General features: G+C 43.6%; 3 protein-coding genes across 9 annotated transcripts; 1 reads left to right on the forward strand and 2 right to left on the reverse strand.

Moving 5' to 3' along the window:
- Window positions 1-369: 369 nt before the first annotated feature.
- Window positions 370-7,298, reverse strand: YIPF1 (Yip1 domain family member 1). Its single transcript, XM_068953206.1, has 9 exons — window positions 7,010-7,298; window positions 6,092-6,255; window positions 5,368-5,448; window positions 5,161-5,248; window positions 4,909-5,025; window positions 3,679-3,845; window positions 2,826-3,008; window positions 1,720-1,814; window positions 370-658 (listed from the first exon to the last, which is right to left on the reverse strand). Exons 1-8 carry the CDS (start codon window positions 7,038-7,040, stop codon window positions 1,725-1,727), a joined length of 921 nt encoding a protein of 306 aa, XP_068809307.1. The 5' UTR covers window positions 7,041-7,298; the 3' UTR covers window positions 370-658; window positions 1,720-1,724.
- Window positions 7,299-7,411: 113 nt separating this feature from the next.
- Window positions 7,412-12,539, forward strand: DIO1 (iodothyronine deiodinase 1). Of its 3 annotated transcripts, none has more exons than XM_009683270.2 (4): window positions 7,412-8,487; window positions 9,796-9,939; window positions 11,185-11,384; window positions 11,847-12,539. In XM_009683270.2, exons 1-4 carry the CDS (start codon window positions 8,157-8,159, stop codon window positions 11,910-11,912), a joined length of 741 nt encoding a protein of 246 aa, XP_009681565.2. In that variant the 5' UTR covers window positions 7,412-8,156; the 3' UTR covers window positions 11,913-12,539. The 3 variants fall into 3 exon arrangements, 2 of the variants coding, with proteins under 2 accessions (XP_009681565.2, XP_068809303.1); XR_011142617.1 differs by having other exon boundaries at window positions 8,067-8,487; window positions 9,796-9,935; XM_068953202.1 differs by having other exon boundaries at window positions 8,064-8,487; window positions 11,185-12,539.
- On the reverse strand, window positions 9,941-16,455 carry IFT25 (intraflagellar transport 25). 5 transcript variants are annotated; one of them, XM_068953211.1, is made up of 6 exons: window positions 16,053-16,447; window positions 15,749-15,855; window positions 14,961-15,029; window positions 13,625-13,668; window positions 13,047-13,160; window positions 9,941-11,894 (listed from the first exon to the last, which is right to left on the reverse strand). In XM_068953211.1, exons 1-5 carry the CDS (start codon window positions 16,148-16,150, stop codon window positions 13,053-13,055), a joined length of 426 nt encoding a protein of 141 aa, XP_068809312.1. In that variant the 5' UTR covers window positions 16,151-16,447; the 3' UTR covers window positions 9,941-11,894; window positions 13,047-13,052. The 5 variants fall into 5 exon arrangements, with proteins under 5 accessions (XP_068809312.1, XP_068809311.1, XP_068809313.1 ...); XM_068953210.1 differs by having other exon boundaries at window positions 9,941-13,160; window positions 16,053-16,455; XM_068953212.1 differs by having other exon boundaries at window positions 9,941-13,160; window positions 15,626-15,855; window positions 16,393-16,454.
- Window position 16,456: the final 1 nt, after the last annotated feature.

The following is a 16,456-nucleotide window of genomic DNA, read 5'->3' on the forward strand; positions in this document are numbered from 1 at the left end:
CGGCCGCCCCCGCCCCTGGGCTCCTGCCGGGCTGGTAAATGCTGCCCTAAGGCACGAAGGGGAACTTCTAACTTTAACTAACCCAACCCCCAAAGGGGGGAAGAGGTTGTCTCAGGGGAGGGGAGGGGACGGAAAAAAGTGGCAGCGGGGCTAGGGATAGCACCGGAGGGGATAAACAGCTTTACAAGCTGGTATTCGCTACTGGAAGCGTGTGGTGGCTGATCTACTCTTAACGCAGGTCAAAAGTAACACAGCAAAATCGTATTTCTGCCCCACTTTCACCAGGGGCAGAAATCATCAAAGCAGGTCTTCATCTCTACAGCATAAATGAGGCTGCATTAGCACTTTGGAGGGGGGATATTAAGTGTGTTTCCTGTTTTAGAACATTTTATTTAGAGACAAAAGTGTGGTGAGTGCAGACACGAACAATTACCAAAAAAGAAAAAAAACACTGTACAGGAATAACACCAACAGTTCACACAGTCTGCTTGTGTAACCAGTTAGTCTCCAGCAAGCATGTAGATGTCCGTAAGTTCATGGCACATCCCTGTCCCTTCTTATACAGAAAATGCCCCTGTTGTTACAATTTTCAAGTCCTTCAGTGAAAAAATTATCTAAAATAATATTACTGTACAGATGGAGAATCAGGCATTGTAGTCTGAAAGAGACAAATAGCTCCTATGAATGTCACAGCTCCTCACAGGTGCCAGAGGACGCAGCAAGACACACATTTATATCTAAATCCTGAAATTCATTACCCTCATTTTGAATCCTAATAGGCATCTGGGATGAGAAACTGATTCTGCAGGAGGAAAGGTTCTAAAACTGATCTGCATGATTAGACTGTGTCTCAGCTGACAAATTTTTATGACCGTTCTTGCTAGGCATATTTGGCTATATTTTCTTTTTTATATCTAATACAGCTTCTAGTTAGTAAGTATTCTGAGACTACCACTCTGATTTTCAGATAAATGCTTGTGGATGGTATGCTTGCAGAAGCCAGGCCTCTGCATGTCTATTAGCCTTCTCCTGGACCTGCTCCATGTCTCATCTCTTCAACAGAATTCAAATGTCATCTGCCTCTGGCAGTACTCCCAGCTACCAGGAAGCAAGCCCTCAAACCATCCCACACAGGGAACGCGGTCTGCATGGATGGCTCAGATACTGAGTCAGCCCTGAGCAGAGTACACAGATCTCGCTGTGCCCAGAGAGTTGCTCCCTTGAAATACAGTCACAAACATCAAGGGAAAAATCCTATTTACTCTTAACCTTAAAGCAAAAGAAAATAGGAGGAGAATTGACTATTGCTTTAAGTTTCATTTGTGCAGTATATATTCTAATAAACACTTTGGGACTTTTGAAGGAATTGAGGGAAAATAGCTTAGAAATGACCTAAAAGACTAAGTAGATTATTTAAAGGCATGTTATTTGAATATTTCTTTGCTAAGAGTAAACCTTGGGGGGGGGGGGGAAACCACCACTAATGTATCTTTGTTCCTGAGAATCTTGTATGTTTTTATGGCTCTATTTAAAACTTGCAACTGGAAGAGAATAAATATTGTATATATTTAGTGCCATTTGGCAAAATTGTTCTATTAAATCCTTTTCTACCCAACTATAGTAACATTCAGGAGGAAAGTTCAAGACATCTGTCTCCCTAACACTTACCGGATTATATTTTTAGATGACTACAGAAGAAAGTTTAAGTTTGATTCTTACCGTATTTACTGAATCTTTGTTATTACTGTTGTTCCATTGTGAGCAGGGATAATAGGTGCAGGAAAATCTGGTTCAGGGACATCAAAAAAGTATGCCTAAATTATTACAAAACAGAAAAAGATGTTTTAAAAAGAAACAAACAGTTCTGCCTCATCAGCCCCCAGATCTTCTTTTCCATGCCCACTGTTCATGGCGGTACCAATGTAGCTTTTTTTTTTTTTTAAAAAGTAATTTTAGCAGATTGGAAATGGTCAGTTAAAATGGTTCTCTAAGCTGTATTATTAAAAATGACAATTAGCAGCTAAGGCCTTTGAAAAGACCTGTTCTGCAAGGGAACAAATTGCAGAGATTTATGCGACTGCTTGCTGTTTAACTGATAAAGCTCCAGGCAGTTTACAGTAACAGTAGCCACACTGAAGTCAGTTGCAAGCCTCCTGCTGACACAAGAGTTTTGTTATGCCTTCGACTCCCTGCATGCTGAGCTGCAGGGAACCCAAATTATCTGCTCTGGAAGCTGGAGGGGGTCGGAACTGAAGCCTGGCTGGTATCATTCTACTTAGTGCAACAAAGTGCAGTGGCGGGGGGGGGAGTATGTTCTCATCATTATGTGTTTCAGAAGCATTAGGGTTTTCTGTTTTCATAATGCTATTTTACTAAGTTCTAGCAAGTTTTATGTTTTCAAACATAAAACTGATAAGCATACCCTAGATATTGAGCATTTAATAATTTTAAAGGATTAACTAAGCATAGTACTTATTGGAATGCATTGGTACTGCATACAATAAAGATTAATGTCTTGCTGCTACTATCATAAATTCCAGATACATTTAAGACTGTTCTGCAAGTAACTCTATGCTAGACATATTCATTATTGGGTTTGTTACCAGTACTATCAAAATCTGATCTGCATCAATTTTTGCTATGTTTGAAATAGATTCAGAGATTTTACTTTGGAGATTTTTCAGAAGTACTGTCTTCTGGTTACCTTATTTAAAAAAATAAATAAATAAATAAATAAAGATTTTCCAACAAGCAGCCAACCCCTCCTTCCCTGGACTGTAGCATGTCCCAGGACACATTAGAGAAGAGGAAAGGCAGTATCATACCAAGCAGCCAACAGCCAGCAGGGCATGAAGCAGAACAATGGTCCCAACAGTTGCCAGCGCAATCCTCCGGTTATCATCTCTGACAGCGGGCCAAAAGGTCATCACCAGAACAGACCCCGAAAGGCACAGAGAGAACATCACCAGGACCCAGCGCACCACTTTTTGTGGAATGATCCATAAAATCTATTCAGAGAGAAGAAAAATCTTGTTAAATAGACTCTCTGAAACAGACACTCATTTATTTAATGCATTGTTCTGTGACATTTCATCACTTCCAGCCAACCTGCAAGCAAATTAACTCATGCCTTATCTAGTATACATCTACTGTCTGAGATAAGAGTATCATCTATCAGAATAACAGCTCTAGTGACTACGGCAGCTACGAGCTCTACTCCTGAGCGTGACGAGAGCGCGTCCCCCGAGTTACGGGCGCTCCCTCCACAGCCTGCCCCTTGCCAGAGTGTCCCAGGATGGTCCCTGCCAGGGGATCGTCTTCAGAGCCTGCCCGTTAGCACTGCCACCCCACGCACCAACGTCCACAGCCCAGGAGATGCATATCCCCATTCCCAAAGCTGCCGTGGGCTGTGCGCAAGTCTCGCCAGCACCCCTGCTTGGATTTGCTGCCTCTGGAGACATGACCTGCCCTGGGCTTTTCTGGTACCCACAAGACCTTTTTACACTAGCCAAGCTTGAATAAAAACCTTTACTCTAGCCAAGCAAAAGGAGCAAAAGATTTGTCCAGTCCCCAAGACGTTGACTAATATGAACAATCCTACAAGAAACAGCAAATCTTTCAAACCATGACCTTTTTGCAGGGCACGTAATACAGACACGCTCTTCAGGCCATACGTACCGCTGTGGGAATATAAATGAAGAGGGAGTAGCCATAAACACAGACTATCTCCAGGAACGAGTAGGAGACAATGTTCATAACTTTACTGTTCCTCCACATCAGGAATCCCCAGAGAGCAAGGGGAACAAGCCAAGCATAAGCATAAATCGTTGTCGCTGCTATGGACACTGGAAATATGACAAAGATTTACCGTTCTACTTAAAATACCAGCCAGAATCAGATGTGTTGAAGCATTTAGCCTAAAACTAGACAGCCTCCTTATTTTATATTTTGAAAATATTTACAATTAATAATTAATAGAGAACTCTGCACTTATACCCTCGTCACACCCACTACTTTGAACTAACCTGAAGTGCTGCTGGTAAAGAGTGCAGAAAGTATTCTCTTGCTGTTTTCAATTTCTTTTTTTTACAACTATATACAAGATGCGATCAGTTTCAGTGCATTAGGAAGAGCCAAACAAGAAAGAAAACTTAGCTAAAAACAGAAATTCAGCTACTAAAAGCTACCAAATAAAAAAAGAGTGAAGAGAATGCACACATGAGTGCCAAATCTGAAACTAATAAAGTGATTCCCAAGTGGTAGCATTCTGCCAAGTACGCTGTGGATTCTGGAAGCAAACAAAAACTATGTTCCTCTGTAGGCATGGCAGTCTCCTTCAAAATATAAGAGAAAGTGTAAGCAATTGGCTCCTGACTTGACTGCGTTAGAACACACTGTCTGCTAAGCATCTTTTGCTTATCTTGGAGTTTGCCAGAAGGCAGCAACCTCTAGCTCTTGGTAAGTGATGTGTAGTAATAATCTAATGCAGTAATTTTCTGTCTGAGGCCTGCAGGCTCCTAGGGGTCCATGGATCCATAAAGGTGTCCACAAAAGCACAACAGTGGCCATTGCTAGGCTTACAATCTCTGGCCAAGGGTCTACTGACAGTTTTTTTTTTTTCTTTTATAAACAGCCAAATAGAGGCAGAAAAGCAAGGACTGAAAAACAATTTATTGTTATTACTCTCATTGTTACTTTCTGCTCTGCTAAAACTCTATTTTGTAACTACTTTGTGCTCCTGAGCATTAGGGCTCTGACAATTACATCCTCCTTTATGGACTCGTTTTGTATCTCTACAAATTTAAAGAAAGCAATCAAAAGACTCTGCTAGATCAAAGCTATGGCCTATTTTATATGACTTCAATGGCACACTAAAAACCCTCAGAACTGTATCAGGTACTTACAAACCTTTTCGGAACTCGGGCACATAGTGATATGTTGGCTTGCCCAGATGGATGAAGAAATTTGAAAGATTGCCACTAACAGCAATGGCAAAGACTAGTGTGGCACATATCCAAAAGGGACCTTAGAAGGAAAAAAAAAACAAAATCAGCTACAGTTTTTCAGCCCTCCTGTTTCTTAAAGTCAGCAGGTAAAAAAGGACTACAAACTCAAAACATTTAGCACAGAAGAAGAGAGAATCTCACACCTCGTACCCACCATAAAGGTCAGGATTGCTGCGGATATACAGCCTTACAAAGTTCTTCCCCGGTACTGGGAAAACCGAACCTTTGATTCTGTCCAGGACCTATGAAAACATACAGATTTGTCTCGCTGGAAACGCAAAAAGGCAACAACATAACTGTCAACACCTGCATAAGGCATAGTTCAGACAACAGCTCTCTTCCCCTGGAGCAGATTATTAACCTGGTAGGTGTCCACATCGAAGAACGTCTGGTAGTACTCAAATGTCCAGAAAGGGGCACTTTTCTTCTGTCCGGCAAGCAGCTGTGTGGTGCGAAAGGAAAAACATCACAAGCATGCAATTTCTGTACTTAGAGAGAACACAGACTTCCCTGAACAGGGAAATACTGGTTAGTGCTTGTTATGAATTATTTAATGGGTTTCCCCTTCCCCCTCCAGTACTTACGAATTATTTAGTGGTTTCCCCTCCCCCTCCGTTATTTTTTTTGCAACATCTAGTTTCTTTGCCCTGAAGGCAGAATACCGGCCTGGTGTTGTAAGGAGCATCTGGATAGCCTACCACCTTCCACCACCCCGTTTGTAACATGCACCTTTATCAGGATCGTAAGTCCCCTTTCCATCATCAATTGGCTGCATTAGCTGAGCCTTCAGACAAGCCCTAGGTGTTTCAAAGCTTCCTGCTCTCCTGCCAGAGTCACCAACCCCACAACAGAACTGGCAGAAAGAAATACATGCTGGATTTTCAGGCACTGCTGCATTCGCACCCTGGCATATTTGCTTTACTTAAATCACCACTGATTTCAGTGCAATTTGCTAGGCAGCAAACCACAGCCGCTGATGGGCCAACGCACGTTCTTCCATCTTCTACTATTGGGAAAATAACCTATGACAGAGAAGAACCGGAGTTTAAATCATCCGGCACGAATCCCTGGTGTAAGTGCGTTACCTCTGTTTTATCGGAGTCATCGGTCCCCAATAATTCATCATCCTCTTCTCTCCCCGATTGTTGCAGACGGCCGTGCTTGTTCTTGGGGATTTCGGCTGGCTCATCGATGCTTATTGTGGTAGCATTAGGGTTTGCCGCAAGCAAATTAGCTGCGTCGTCAAACTCTGCAAATAAGTACGTTGCAGAAAGGGCAACGATTAAGCTGTCCGAAGTTAAAAAATTTTTGTTCCGATGGCTGAGAAAGCTACGTTAAGACAACGACCCAAGGAAAGGGAGCATCGCTAGCTCAGGCACGCCAAGCGCGATGTGCGTCTCTGAAAGCCCTCGCTGACGCAGACCAGGCCGAACGACCGTTTAGCCGGCGGAGCGCGAGGCCTCCTCTCCTACTCCCCGGCCGCCGAGGCGCTAGGCTGACGCCGGCGGAGCCTGCCCTTCCTCCCTGCGGCCAGCCCCGCGGCGAGCACCAGCGGGGCTCCGCGAGGCCGGGGGCAGGCTGCCTCGCCCGCGGCGGCGGGGAAACGGACAGCTTCCATCCCGGCCCCGACCGAGCTTTGTTAGACCCGGACGTGCTTTATTTACTGGGGGGGGGGGGGGGGGGGGGACACACTTAAGCTGAAGTCGGAGAGCGGCGCCCGCTCCGAACCGCGCGGCGCTTTGCCCATCTTCAGCTTTAACTTCGCGTCCGCGTCGAAGGCCGTTTCAGCCAACGCGGAGGCAGCGTCTTCCGGCGCACCCACCGCGCGCTTTAACGGCAGAAAACGGGAGAGAGGCGGGATGACGACTCGCTCCCGCCACTACCGGCAAAACTTCACGCCAGCTTTCCTCCGACAGCGCTCGAACCGCAGCTCAGCAACGCTCCCAAGCCGCGCGGATGCCGGCCCCCGCCTTACGCTTAACGCCTCTGCGAACCGACTTCACCTTGAAACTGGAGGTCGTCCGCCGCCGCCATCCGCTCCCCGAGCCTCCCGCCGCCCGCACGAGCAGGCCCGACCCTCGCGGCCAGAAGCGGCACGGCCGACGGGGCCTTCTTCCCCGCGGGCCCGGGCGGCGCCGGACGGCCAGGCGCCTTCGCAAGCACCGGGCCCCCCGCCCCGGCAGCCGGACCGGACGAGACCGAGCCGCCGCACCTCCGCCGCCGGCAGCGGCCGCTCCGCTCCCTTAAAGCGGCAGCGCGCCCCGGGCAGCGCCAGCCAATCAGAAGCTCGGCTGCTCGCGTTTCCTCCCCCGCCCCGCTGGCTCCGAAGAACCCGATCGGCGACGGCCAATCCGAGGCGCCGAGGCACTTCCTCTTCCGCCTCTGCCCGCCCCCTTAAAGGACCCGCCTCCCGCGGGGGCGGCGCTGGAGGGAGACGGAGGCGGGGGAGGGGGAGGGAGGGAGCGGAGGGGGACGGAGGGAGGGAAGGAGAGGGGAGGCCCCATTCCCCGCGCGGTCGCCCCCAAAACGCCCTCGCTGCATAGCTTCCGAGTAGCTTGACGAGTACAAAACTACTCCCTGGAGTAAAACAAACGTGTTTTGGGGGAGAAGCGGGGGAGAGAGCGCTTCGCTAACCGGATGCTGCCTGTACAGCGCTAGCAAAATGCAAATCGTTGCAAAACATCCCAGGTCCCCTCCCCCCCCCCCGAAAATAGTTGTGATTTTTGAGACTGAAACAGGTAAAACTTAAACACATAACTTCTTACAGGCTCACATCCACACTTACTAATATGATCCTCACATTTAATCTGTGGTTCCAGAAAAACCTCACGATTCTCTCATTAGTAGCACATACAACGTATTTGCGAGTAAGACTGAGAATTGTGCGGTTCACGTTACAAACATACCCTTTAGTCTAATTCACGCCTTCGGTGCAGACTGAGGTACTCACCGCAGCTCACAATACCCCTTGCTCAGCGGCTCTGGACACTGAAGTCCATGGAGAGGAGGAGTGTCAGGGCACAAATTTGGTCACACACGTGAACAGTGTCGTCCCCCGTCCCCGTGCGGTAACCTCGTTCCCCTTGCCCTCTACCTTTGCCCGAGCTGTCTCGCCGTGTTCCCTTTCCAAGCGGTCGGATCTCCACCACCATGTTTCGTATCAGGATATTTCTACAAAAAATCTTGATTCTTTTGCATGTTACCATGTGTGTCGCTGTTGGTAAAACGCTGCTGATACTGTTCCCCAGAACTATGAAAAGATACATCCTAAAGCAGGGTGAAAAGAGCAGGATGAATGAGAATCCAAAGTTCAGCTACGAAAACTGGGGTCCAACTTTTTTCAGCTTCAACTATTTACTCTTTGTGCTGAAAGTGAAGTGGAAAAGGCTGGAGGATGAAGCATATGAGGGACACCCTGCTCCCAACACCCCGGTGGTGACTTTCAACGGGGAAGTTCGTCACCTCTTTGACTTCATGCAAGGTCAGTAAATCAGCCATGTAGATGGGTTTGGTTTGCTAAAATGGTAAACGAGAGCAACGTACTACTAAGGGAACAGGGACAAGTGCCTGGCATAAAGATTCAGGACTGGAGACTGTGCCAGACTGTGCCAAGACAGAGATGTCTTGGTTTTCTTAAATAACCTGTGTTTATCTTCCTGGCTACAATGCAACTTCAAGGCAGTAAGCTTATGAACCTCCTGTAAAAACTGGCTCTGCCAGGAAATGCCTCTTTACTGAAAGCCAAAATAATAATGTTACAGGGAAAGGAGACACAGAATCAGACCCACGTGCAGCATTTCACAAACGCTGGCTATCATTCTGTCTACATACAGAAAGTCCCCGCACTGCCTCCTTAAGCTAACCTAAAGCCCAGAAGGCACCCAGTGTATTTCCAGATTCAATGTAGAATCAGAAATTAAGCAGAGGCTGCTTTGCACTTTGCCCACTCTCTGTAAACAGAGAGCTTTAAACAGAAGCTTGTAGCTAACACCTGTGGGCATTTATTGTGTTAATCTGTAAGCAATGCCACAGATATTTTTGCCAGTGGCTTGTGTAACATTAACTTAATACATAATAATATTTAACAGGAGTTCTGTTTGGGCAGGAAATTGCAAAAATACATTGAAAACACGAAAGCCTGTGATGCATGACTGAAAAGTCCGCAGCTTCCACTCAACACAGCTAGAACAGCAGCTAGACTTGACACTTCTTAAAAACCAAGATATGTCCAATAGGTTAAGCAGAATTAAGAACCTGTGCTTAGATGCCCAGCTCTTCCCAACGTTGTCGTTTGGAAAAAAAACTTAACAGATTATCATATTTAGTATTTTTAAAGTTCCTTCATCTTAAGGATCTCAGGGAGGCTGAGATGTGCTACACATGCTCTCCCTAAACGTTTCTAACTTCAGAACTGGATCTTGCAATGAGGATGCGAGAAGATGTGTGTTTGTATGGAGCTTTCTCCTTTAATTGTCTTTACATAGGAAAGGGTCCTCCTTTGTTAAGCTCACTACAAGACTGGATACTGAACAGGTCAGAGCCGAGCCAGGAAAAAGAAAGCCTCCTTTACACTTGTTTTGCATAGAAACCTGGTGATACAGATGTTTTGTTACCTTGATAATCAGAGTATCTCAACTTCCTAGGAAGAAAGTTAGGGGATAAGTGACTTACCAATTGTCCCCTAGGAAGCTTGTGGCAGAGGCTCAATTCTGTTTTTAATTTAATGCAGTCCTTTCTCCCACCACTGATTTAACCACATATTCAGTGTCCCATGTTTTTCTTCCTCCAGATAACCGACCGTTAATCCTGAATTTTGGAAGCTGCACCTGACCTTCATTTATGTTAAAATTTGATGAGTTCAACCAGCTCATCAAAGATTTCAGCTCCATAGCAGATTTCCTTATCATCTACATCGAAGAAGCTCATGCAGTAGGTACAGTATAAACATCAATTTTAATGCTTATCACAGCCTTAGACATGCATCATTCCCGTCAGGAAAAAAAAAAAAGCAAAGGAAGAAACTGCAAACAAAAGGAAGTCTTGCTGAAATCAGAAGCGGCAATGGCATATTCAGGAAACAATTTGGGTCCCTCATTCTGTAAACGTTTTACTTACACACCTGATATCTGACTTTACAGTGAGGTACTCCTGCTGAAGACACTCATCTGTGTAAAGTGAAGCACAAGCACATAGTTAAGTCTTTACAAAATTGCCTCCCAGTCTTAGACAGCGACTGCCTTTGGGGAAAAAAAAAAAAAAGTATAAATATTTCAGAGAACAAAGGTTAAGTGTATGATACCAGCATGTATTAAGTGTTCTAAAAAACAGCATCGTTAGTATAAATAATTTGAACATGTCTCAAGGACAGATTCAGACCTGACTTTGAAAAATTCAGTGTAACAAACTATACAGTCTTTTATCTACACTGGATTTTAGGAGATGCATTGGCACAGATTTTTATCCCAAGATTAAGGCAGTTTTGTAAAATGTAACATTTAGTTTTCAAGTACTCTTAAAATTATGACACTTTCAGTAGTTCAGCAACAGCTAAAAACTAAGTCATTTCTCAAAAACTTTTACTAGTTTCTCTTTTACTAGGAAGAGTTGTATGCAAATATGTACTTCTAGATTTCTGAAAAGGGGAGACGGACCATTTCCCTAATTCGTTTCGGTTCTCATAGATCTGAGATTTGTTTTTATAGGCTTAAGGAGTAGACTCAAACAAAACAAACAGTTCTGCTGTTGAAACTCTGCTAAATGACTGGGTATCAGCTAATAGCACTACTCACCATTTTAACATCCACTTCTCTGTGCCAATAGTTTTGATAAACTTCATCCAGATGTGATGCATCTCCCACACCGGGTATCTCTTTAGGTTTGATTTATGTGGGGAAATTTCAGCTAAAACACATCAACTATTTCTGAATTCAGGACAAGCAGGAAAATACAGTTTGCCTAAGTTAAAAAAAAAAATCTTGCAACTTTTTATTTGAAAAGCTGTACTGCTCTCATACTCTAAGGAGGAGCTTTCATTTCATGGCAAGTTTTGGAGATAGGAATACATTGCAGTATTCTTTTAACACAATTTTCAGATGTGACATATATACATTACATTTCCACTCTTAAAAAAAACACCTACTCAAAGTGTTCCTTGCTAAATTCTTTTCATTTATTTTAGATGGATGGGCTTTTAAAAACAATGTTGTTATTAAAAATCACAGAAGCCTTAAAGATCGAAAAACTGCTGCACAATTTCTTCAGGAAAAGAATCCTTTATGTCCAGTGGTTTTGGACACTATGGAAAACCTGAGCAGTTCAAAATATGCTGCATTGCCAGAAAGATTATATCTACTTCAAGGAGGGAAAGTCATCTATAAGGTAAAAGATAACAAGAAGCACAATATATTCAGATTTTTAGCTTTCAAAATAAGTAGAGAATGTCTTACATTTTATTTGACAGTCAGGATTCCATTATGTTTCACGGTGAAAAATTTCACGACTCACTGTAACTTTGCAGAGAAGAGCATTAGCAACAAAACCAGCCTGGGCCTTTAAATGTACATATTTGATGTACACCTCAGTCTTGCTCAAATATTTGTCCTCTGGCTCTTTAGAAAAAACTAGGTATGTCTAAATTGCAAGATCCAGGAACATGTCCCAGCTCCAGGATCAAGACGTTGGCCCAGTCCCAGTTACAGCAGGGTGTGACCTGTGCATACACCATCTCCCATGCGATGGCTGCTGTGCAAAGGAAGCCCAAGCACACCTGCTCACAGTTCTGATGCTCTGAAGGACTCCTGTGTGTTTCAACATTACTGTGTAACTTTATTCCCTTTGCAGGGAGGAGTAGGGCCTTGGAATTATTACCCCCAGGAAATACGTGCCATCCTGGAAAAAATGAAGTAAAAGAAGAAAACAAGAGGATTTCAGAGTAAAGACTATCTGGATGAAGAAGCTCAATAAAAAGTTTTTATGCACTAATTGTAAAAAAAAAAAAAAAAAAAAAAAAGATGCCAATTCAACAATAGAAACAACTAGAAAAAGAATAATGTATACGTATCTAAAATAAGAGCCTCTGTAGTGTGGGTTCATCACATATTTGCCTAGAGGCTTTCAAGTCTCATTGCTATAACCCAACTGCTGCATTATAGTATTGTAATACGCTTGTACCACATACAGTAATGAATAGTAGTTGGGTCCATTGAGCTATCAAGATTGGATACCAGTTACGTTTTTAAGGAGTATTGTGCAGGAAAGACTTCCGGGTGGTGATGTTTGTAAAGGTGCGCTCGCGTGCAAAACAACCAATTTCACATTATTAAGATTCTCTTCTGTATACATACAATTTTCCTAAATGTTCACTTTCATGGACTTCAGAAGGCTTCTGAATAGGACAATTTCTGTTAATGTTTGTTTCTATTAATATTTGTTATGACAGTCATGGCATAAAGCACAGACGGCTGTGACCCGATTTCAGAAAATATTTATAGAAACAGCGGTTGATCTGCAGTCATTAAAAACTATGAAAGCATTTCCTATGGCTTCAGCTTTTTTCCCCCCCTCATTATTTATAAGCATTAGCAAAAGTTTATATTGATCCTATTAATTTCTAACAGTTGATTTTTAACAGATCAGAAAAATTACCAATTAAATTTCTGAAGGACTTGTTTTACAGAAGGAAATAATACCTCACATTTATGTATTACACACTGAGAGTGCAAGGGAAACATTTCAAGGAAATCAAGGTTTAATTCATATCTTAAGAAAGCCTGACCTAAATACAGTAATTTAAATGGACTCAGTTATGTTCAAGTGTTATGGGGTAAGCAAAAAGCAGTGTTTACACCCTGGATTGTAAAACTAGACAGCTGCTACTACAATTACATACATGCATTACATACATTAAACCAGAGGGGAACACATACTATAGCTGTATCTTCCAAAAGCACTGCCATACAAGGTTTTAATAATAAATATTCTCTGCGCTACAGATACCAAAATATAATGTCATTACAAAACATTCTGAAGTACAAATTTAACCTGGGCTTAAATGTTTTCTGCTGTGCCCTCTGCCATCACCCTGTGCACTGATACAAAATGATCAAAAGCAGATTTGATGATGAAACGCAAGTAAGTGGCTTGGAAATCAGGAAGCTGTAGAAGAAAAAGAAAATAGTTTTATTGCATTCTCTTTACTGCATTGTAATACCGTAACTATCAAACGCCTTTTGCAGAAGTTTGCTAGACAGAATGATCTAAATATTCCTGTGTCTATTTTCAAATTATGCATAACAAACCAAACTCTTCTAACACATCGAGCCAGATTCTTCTTTAGATGAAGGAAATTCAAAACAGCTTTGCCCCCCACCAAAATATTGCAGCCTTGAAGACAACAATTGAAGGAAGAAAGAATGTCACACCTCTGGAAAGAGCTCCAGCCTACTCAGAAGCAGTAGGCATGGGCAAACTCATATGATGATCTACAAACTCCTATATCTAACATCAGCTTAGCAACGATAACAAAAAACAATTATGTTTTGTCTTTTCATACTTTCTCCACAGTTAGCCTAGACATCCCATTCCATGAAACACTACTGCTGTATACTGGAAATACTCACTGGAAATTCTGCTGTTTGAAGCTCTCCTTCTGTGTATTGCAAATCTAGAAAATACATTTTTCAGCAAATAATGAGTAACAATGTACACTGCTGTAAAATATTTTCATTGGACTTCAGAGTTCATAAGCGTTTAAGGGCCGTGAACTTAAAACCGAATACAGAAATTTCTCTTTACAAGGTGATTAAAGAGGACAAATACTTTTTATAATATCCCAGTGTAAAAATATAACTCATTATACTGCTTCATAAAATATCACCCAAGGGGCATAAAAAAAAAAGGGGCAGGAAATGGCATTGTACTACACCATATAAGTCTGTTTTTAATGTTTGGAACATAAAAGCAAGTGTATAAGTAATACTTTTGGCCCTAGTATAGCATCTAGGGCTGCATCTCCAAAGAACTAGCAGATGATCAGTCCTCATAAACTTCATTTAAAAGTGTCTGTTCAGTTAATGTCTAATAAAATAATCATCAAGCCCTGCTCGATAACAGAGCAAACAGACAAGGGTTAAAATGACTCACCCCAAAATCACAGAGTTTATCAATAACAATTAAAAAGCTGTTTTTATTTGTATAGCTCAACAGAACCTAACCGAAATCCAAACTTTTTTTTTTAAAAACACACTATGTATACTTTGTCAAAGATATCCATTTAAGTTTTAACCTTAGAAGAAAGTGTATCGTTTCTCAGGTCATCACTAGCCATCTAAAAATGCAGTTTGCAATTTGGGAAAATGGTGCTGTAGAGCACCAAGCTAAATGACAGGAAACCTGGCTATTTTTCGGTATGTTCATATTTTCACTTGATGTTCGAAGGAACCAATGTTATTTATACAAAACATGATGGTTTGCCCCCAGAAAAAGCATCACTGAAATTATTCAGGCAACTCAAGTGAAAAGGTAAATAAGTTACTGTGAGAATTACTCCGTGGCATAACACCATAAGCCATTTCTGCAGGAAAACAGGGAGTCCTGTTAAACATAGAATTAAAACACTAACCAATACTAACTGAACTTAGCAAAAGGAGTCTAGGTCATGAGGTGACCATGTCACCGGAGGGTGACAATTTGACTGTTCTCAGGTGCCTGCCGGGGTATACATTCCAGCCTTACCCTCTCTTGTTTTTCTATAAAAAAGTTTCCAGCTTCATTAGGAAGTTTTATTTTTGATGAGTTATCTTACCAGCAATAATAAGAAGGTTCAGTCAGAATCCTTTCTAGTTTACCTAGCACCAGTGTTGTTTTTCTAAAATTTAGAAATACTAAGTGAATCAGCAAACATAAAGATCAAGAAAATTCCCGCAAATCACAGCTGCTTCCGATTCAGATTCTTACCTTTTTCAATACACTGTTCAAAATCTACCGGTTCTTTAGATACACTTCTTTCAATCCTTAAAGTCCGCACTAAAACATACATACATTTCAAATATCAATATGGATTGTGGTTCTTTATTGACAGTGATCTTTACTGCAGCAATTTTCATCTTCAACGCATCATACCAGCATTTACTAATTCATTCTCCCACTCACTTAGAGATTAGGACTAATATAACCATCATCCACATTTTCCAGGTTGGGCAAACAAAGAAAAGTTTGAGTTTCTTTTGCTTAGCATCTGCTAGCGGTCAAACTCCTGACTCCTTGCTCTGATCTCGTAATCCTCGTGCTCCTTTCTGTCTTACAGCTCACATTTTCCTATTTAAAAATCTAACGTTAAAAGAGTTCTGTCCTATAAAATTATAAAATCAAAACATTCAAAATAAAAAAAATCATTTAAGCAGCACGTACTGCAGCTGAGTACATTAAATGAGATTAACCATCACCGTGCTACAGAACAGATGAAGATAAGCTGGAGACAAAGGTTTAATAACACAATAAACAAGCATGGGTGGGGTAGATTTGCCATCTTTTCCTCATACATTTATGAAAAACTTTGGACTCGGAGGGCTGCTGTTTTGTTAAGCTAGATCTTTATAAACGCGCTTAAAACAATTACTTACGGGATGCGACAAAACGGTGAGAAATTAGAGGTACGGAGAGACACACAGACACACACACAGACACACACACGCACGCACGCCTCAACCCAACACAGCCTGCGCTCTGCAGAAAGGGGCTCTCACCCAAGTAACACTGGACTGCGACTTTGCGGACTTTTACGCAGGCAGGAAAACCGATAATGAACTCCTGCGGGAACATGCCCGTCGTCGTCCAAAAGGTTTCTGAACGCCTGCGGAGCAAACAAAAGCACAACCTGCTGTTTTTCCCTTGCTAACTAGATAAATTCACCCCCCTCTCCCCTCCCTCCCCCCCCACAAAAAAAATTTAATTTCCATTTGGGATAGTCCAAATAACACCCCCCTCCTCTCCCCCCCCCCCGCCTCCCGCGCAAAGCGCCGCCCCGCTGACGGCGCCGGCCGCGCTCACCCGTCCACCATGTTCTCGGGGGGGTGTTTCTCGTCGCTGGAGGTGGCCAGGACGAGGGCAGCCCCCGCCGAGCTCAGGCACCAGTCCGCGGCCTTCATCGCCGCCGGGCTCCGGGCGGGGGGGGGGGGGGAAGGCGGCCGAGGGCCGCGGCGCCGCCGTTGCCAGGCAACCGCCTCGGCCGGCGCAACGCGCACACGCGTCCCCCCGCGCCCCGTTCCGCCCCTCAGGCGTTTGCCACGGCCCCGGGCGGGAAGGACGGCGCGAACGGGAGCGCCGAGCCCGGGGCAGGGGCTGCGGTACGAGACGGGGCGGCCTCGCGGGCGGGCGGGCGGCCCCTCACCGACGACCCGCTGCAGCGCGGCAGGCGCGAGGCTGCTGCCCGCCAAGGGCCCGGGGCCTCCCTG

Source organism: Struthio camelus, chromosome 8 (assembly GCF_040807025.1).
Source record: "Struthio camelus isolate bStrCam1 chromosome 8, bStrCam1.hap1, whole genome shotgun sequence".
In the NCBI taxonomy this organism is placed as follows: Eukaryota; Metazoa; Chordata; class Aves; order Struthioniformes; family Struthionidae; genus Struthio; species Struthio camelus.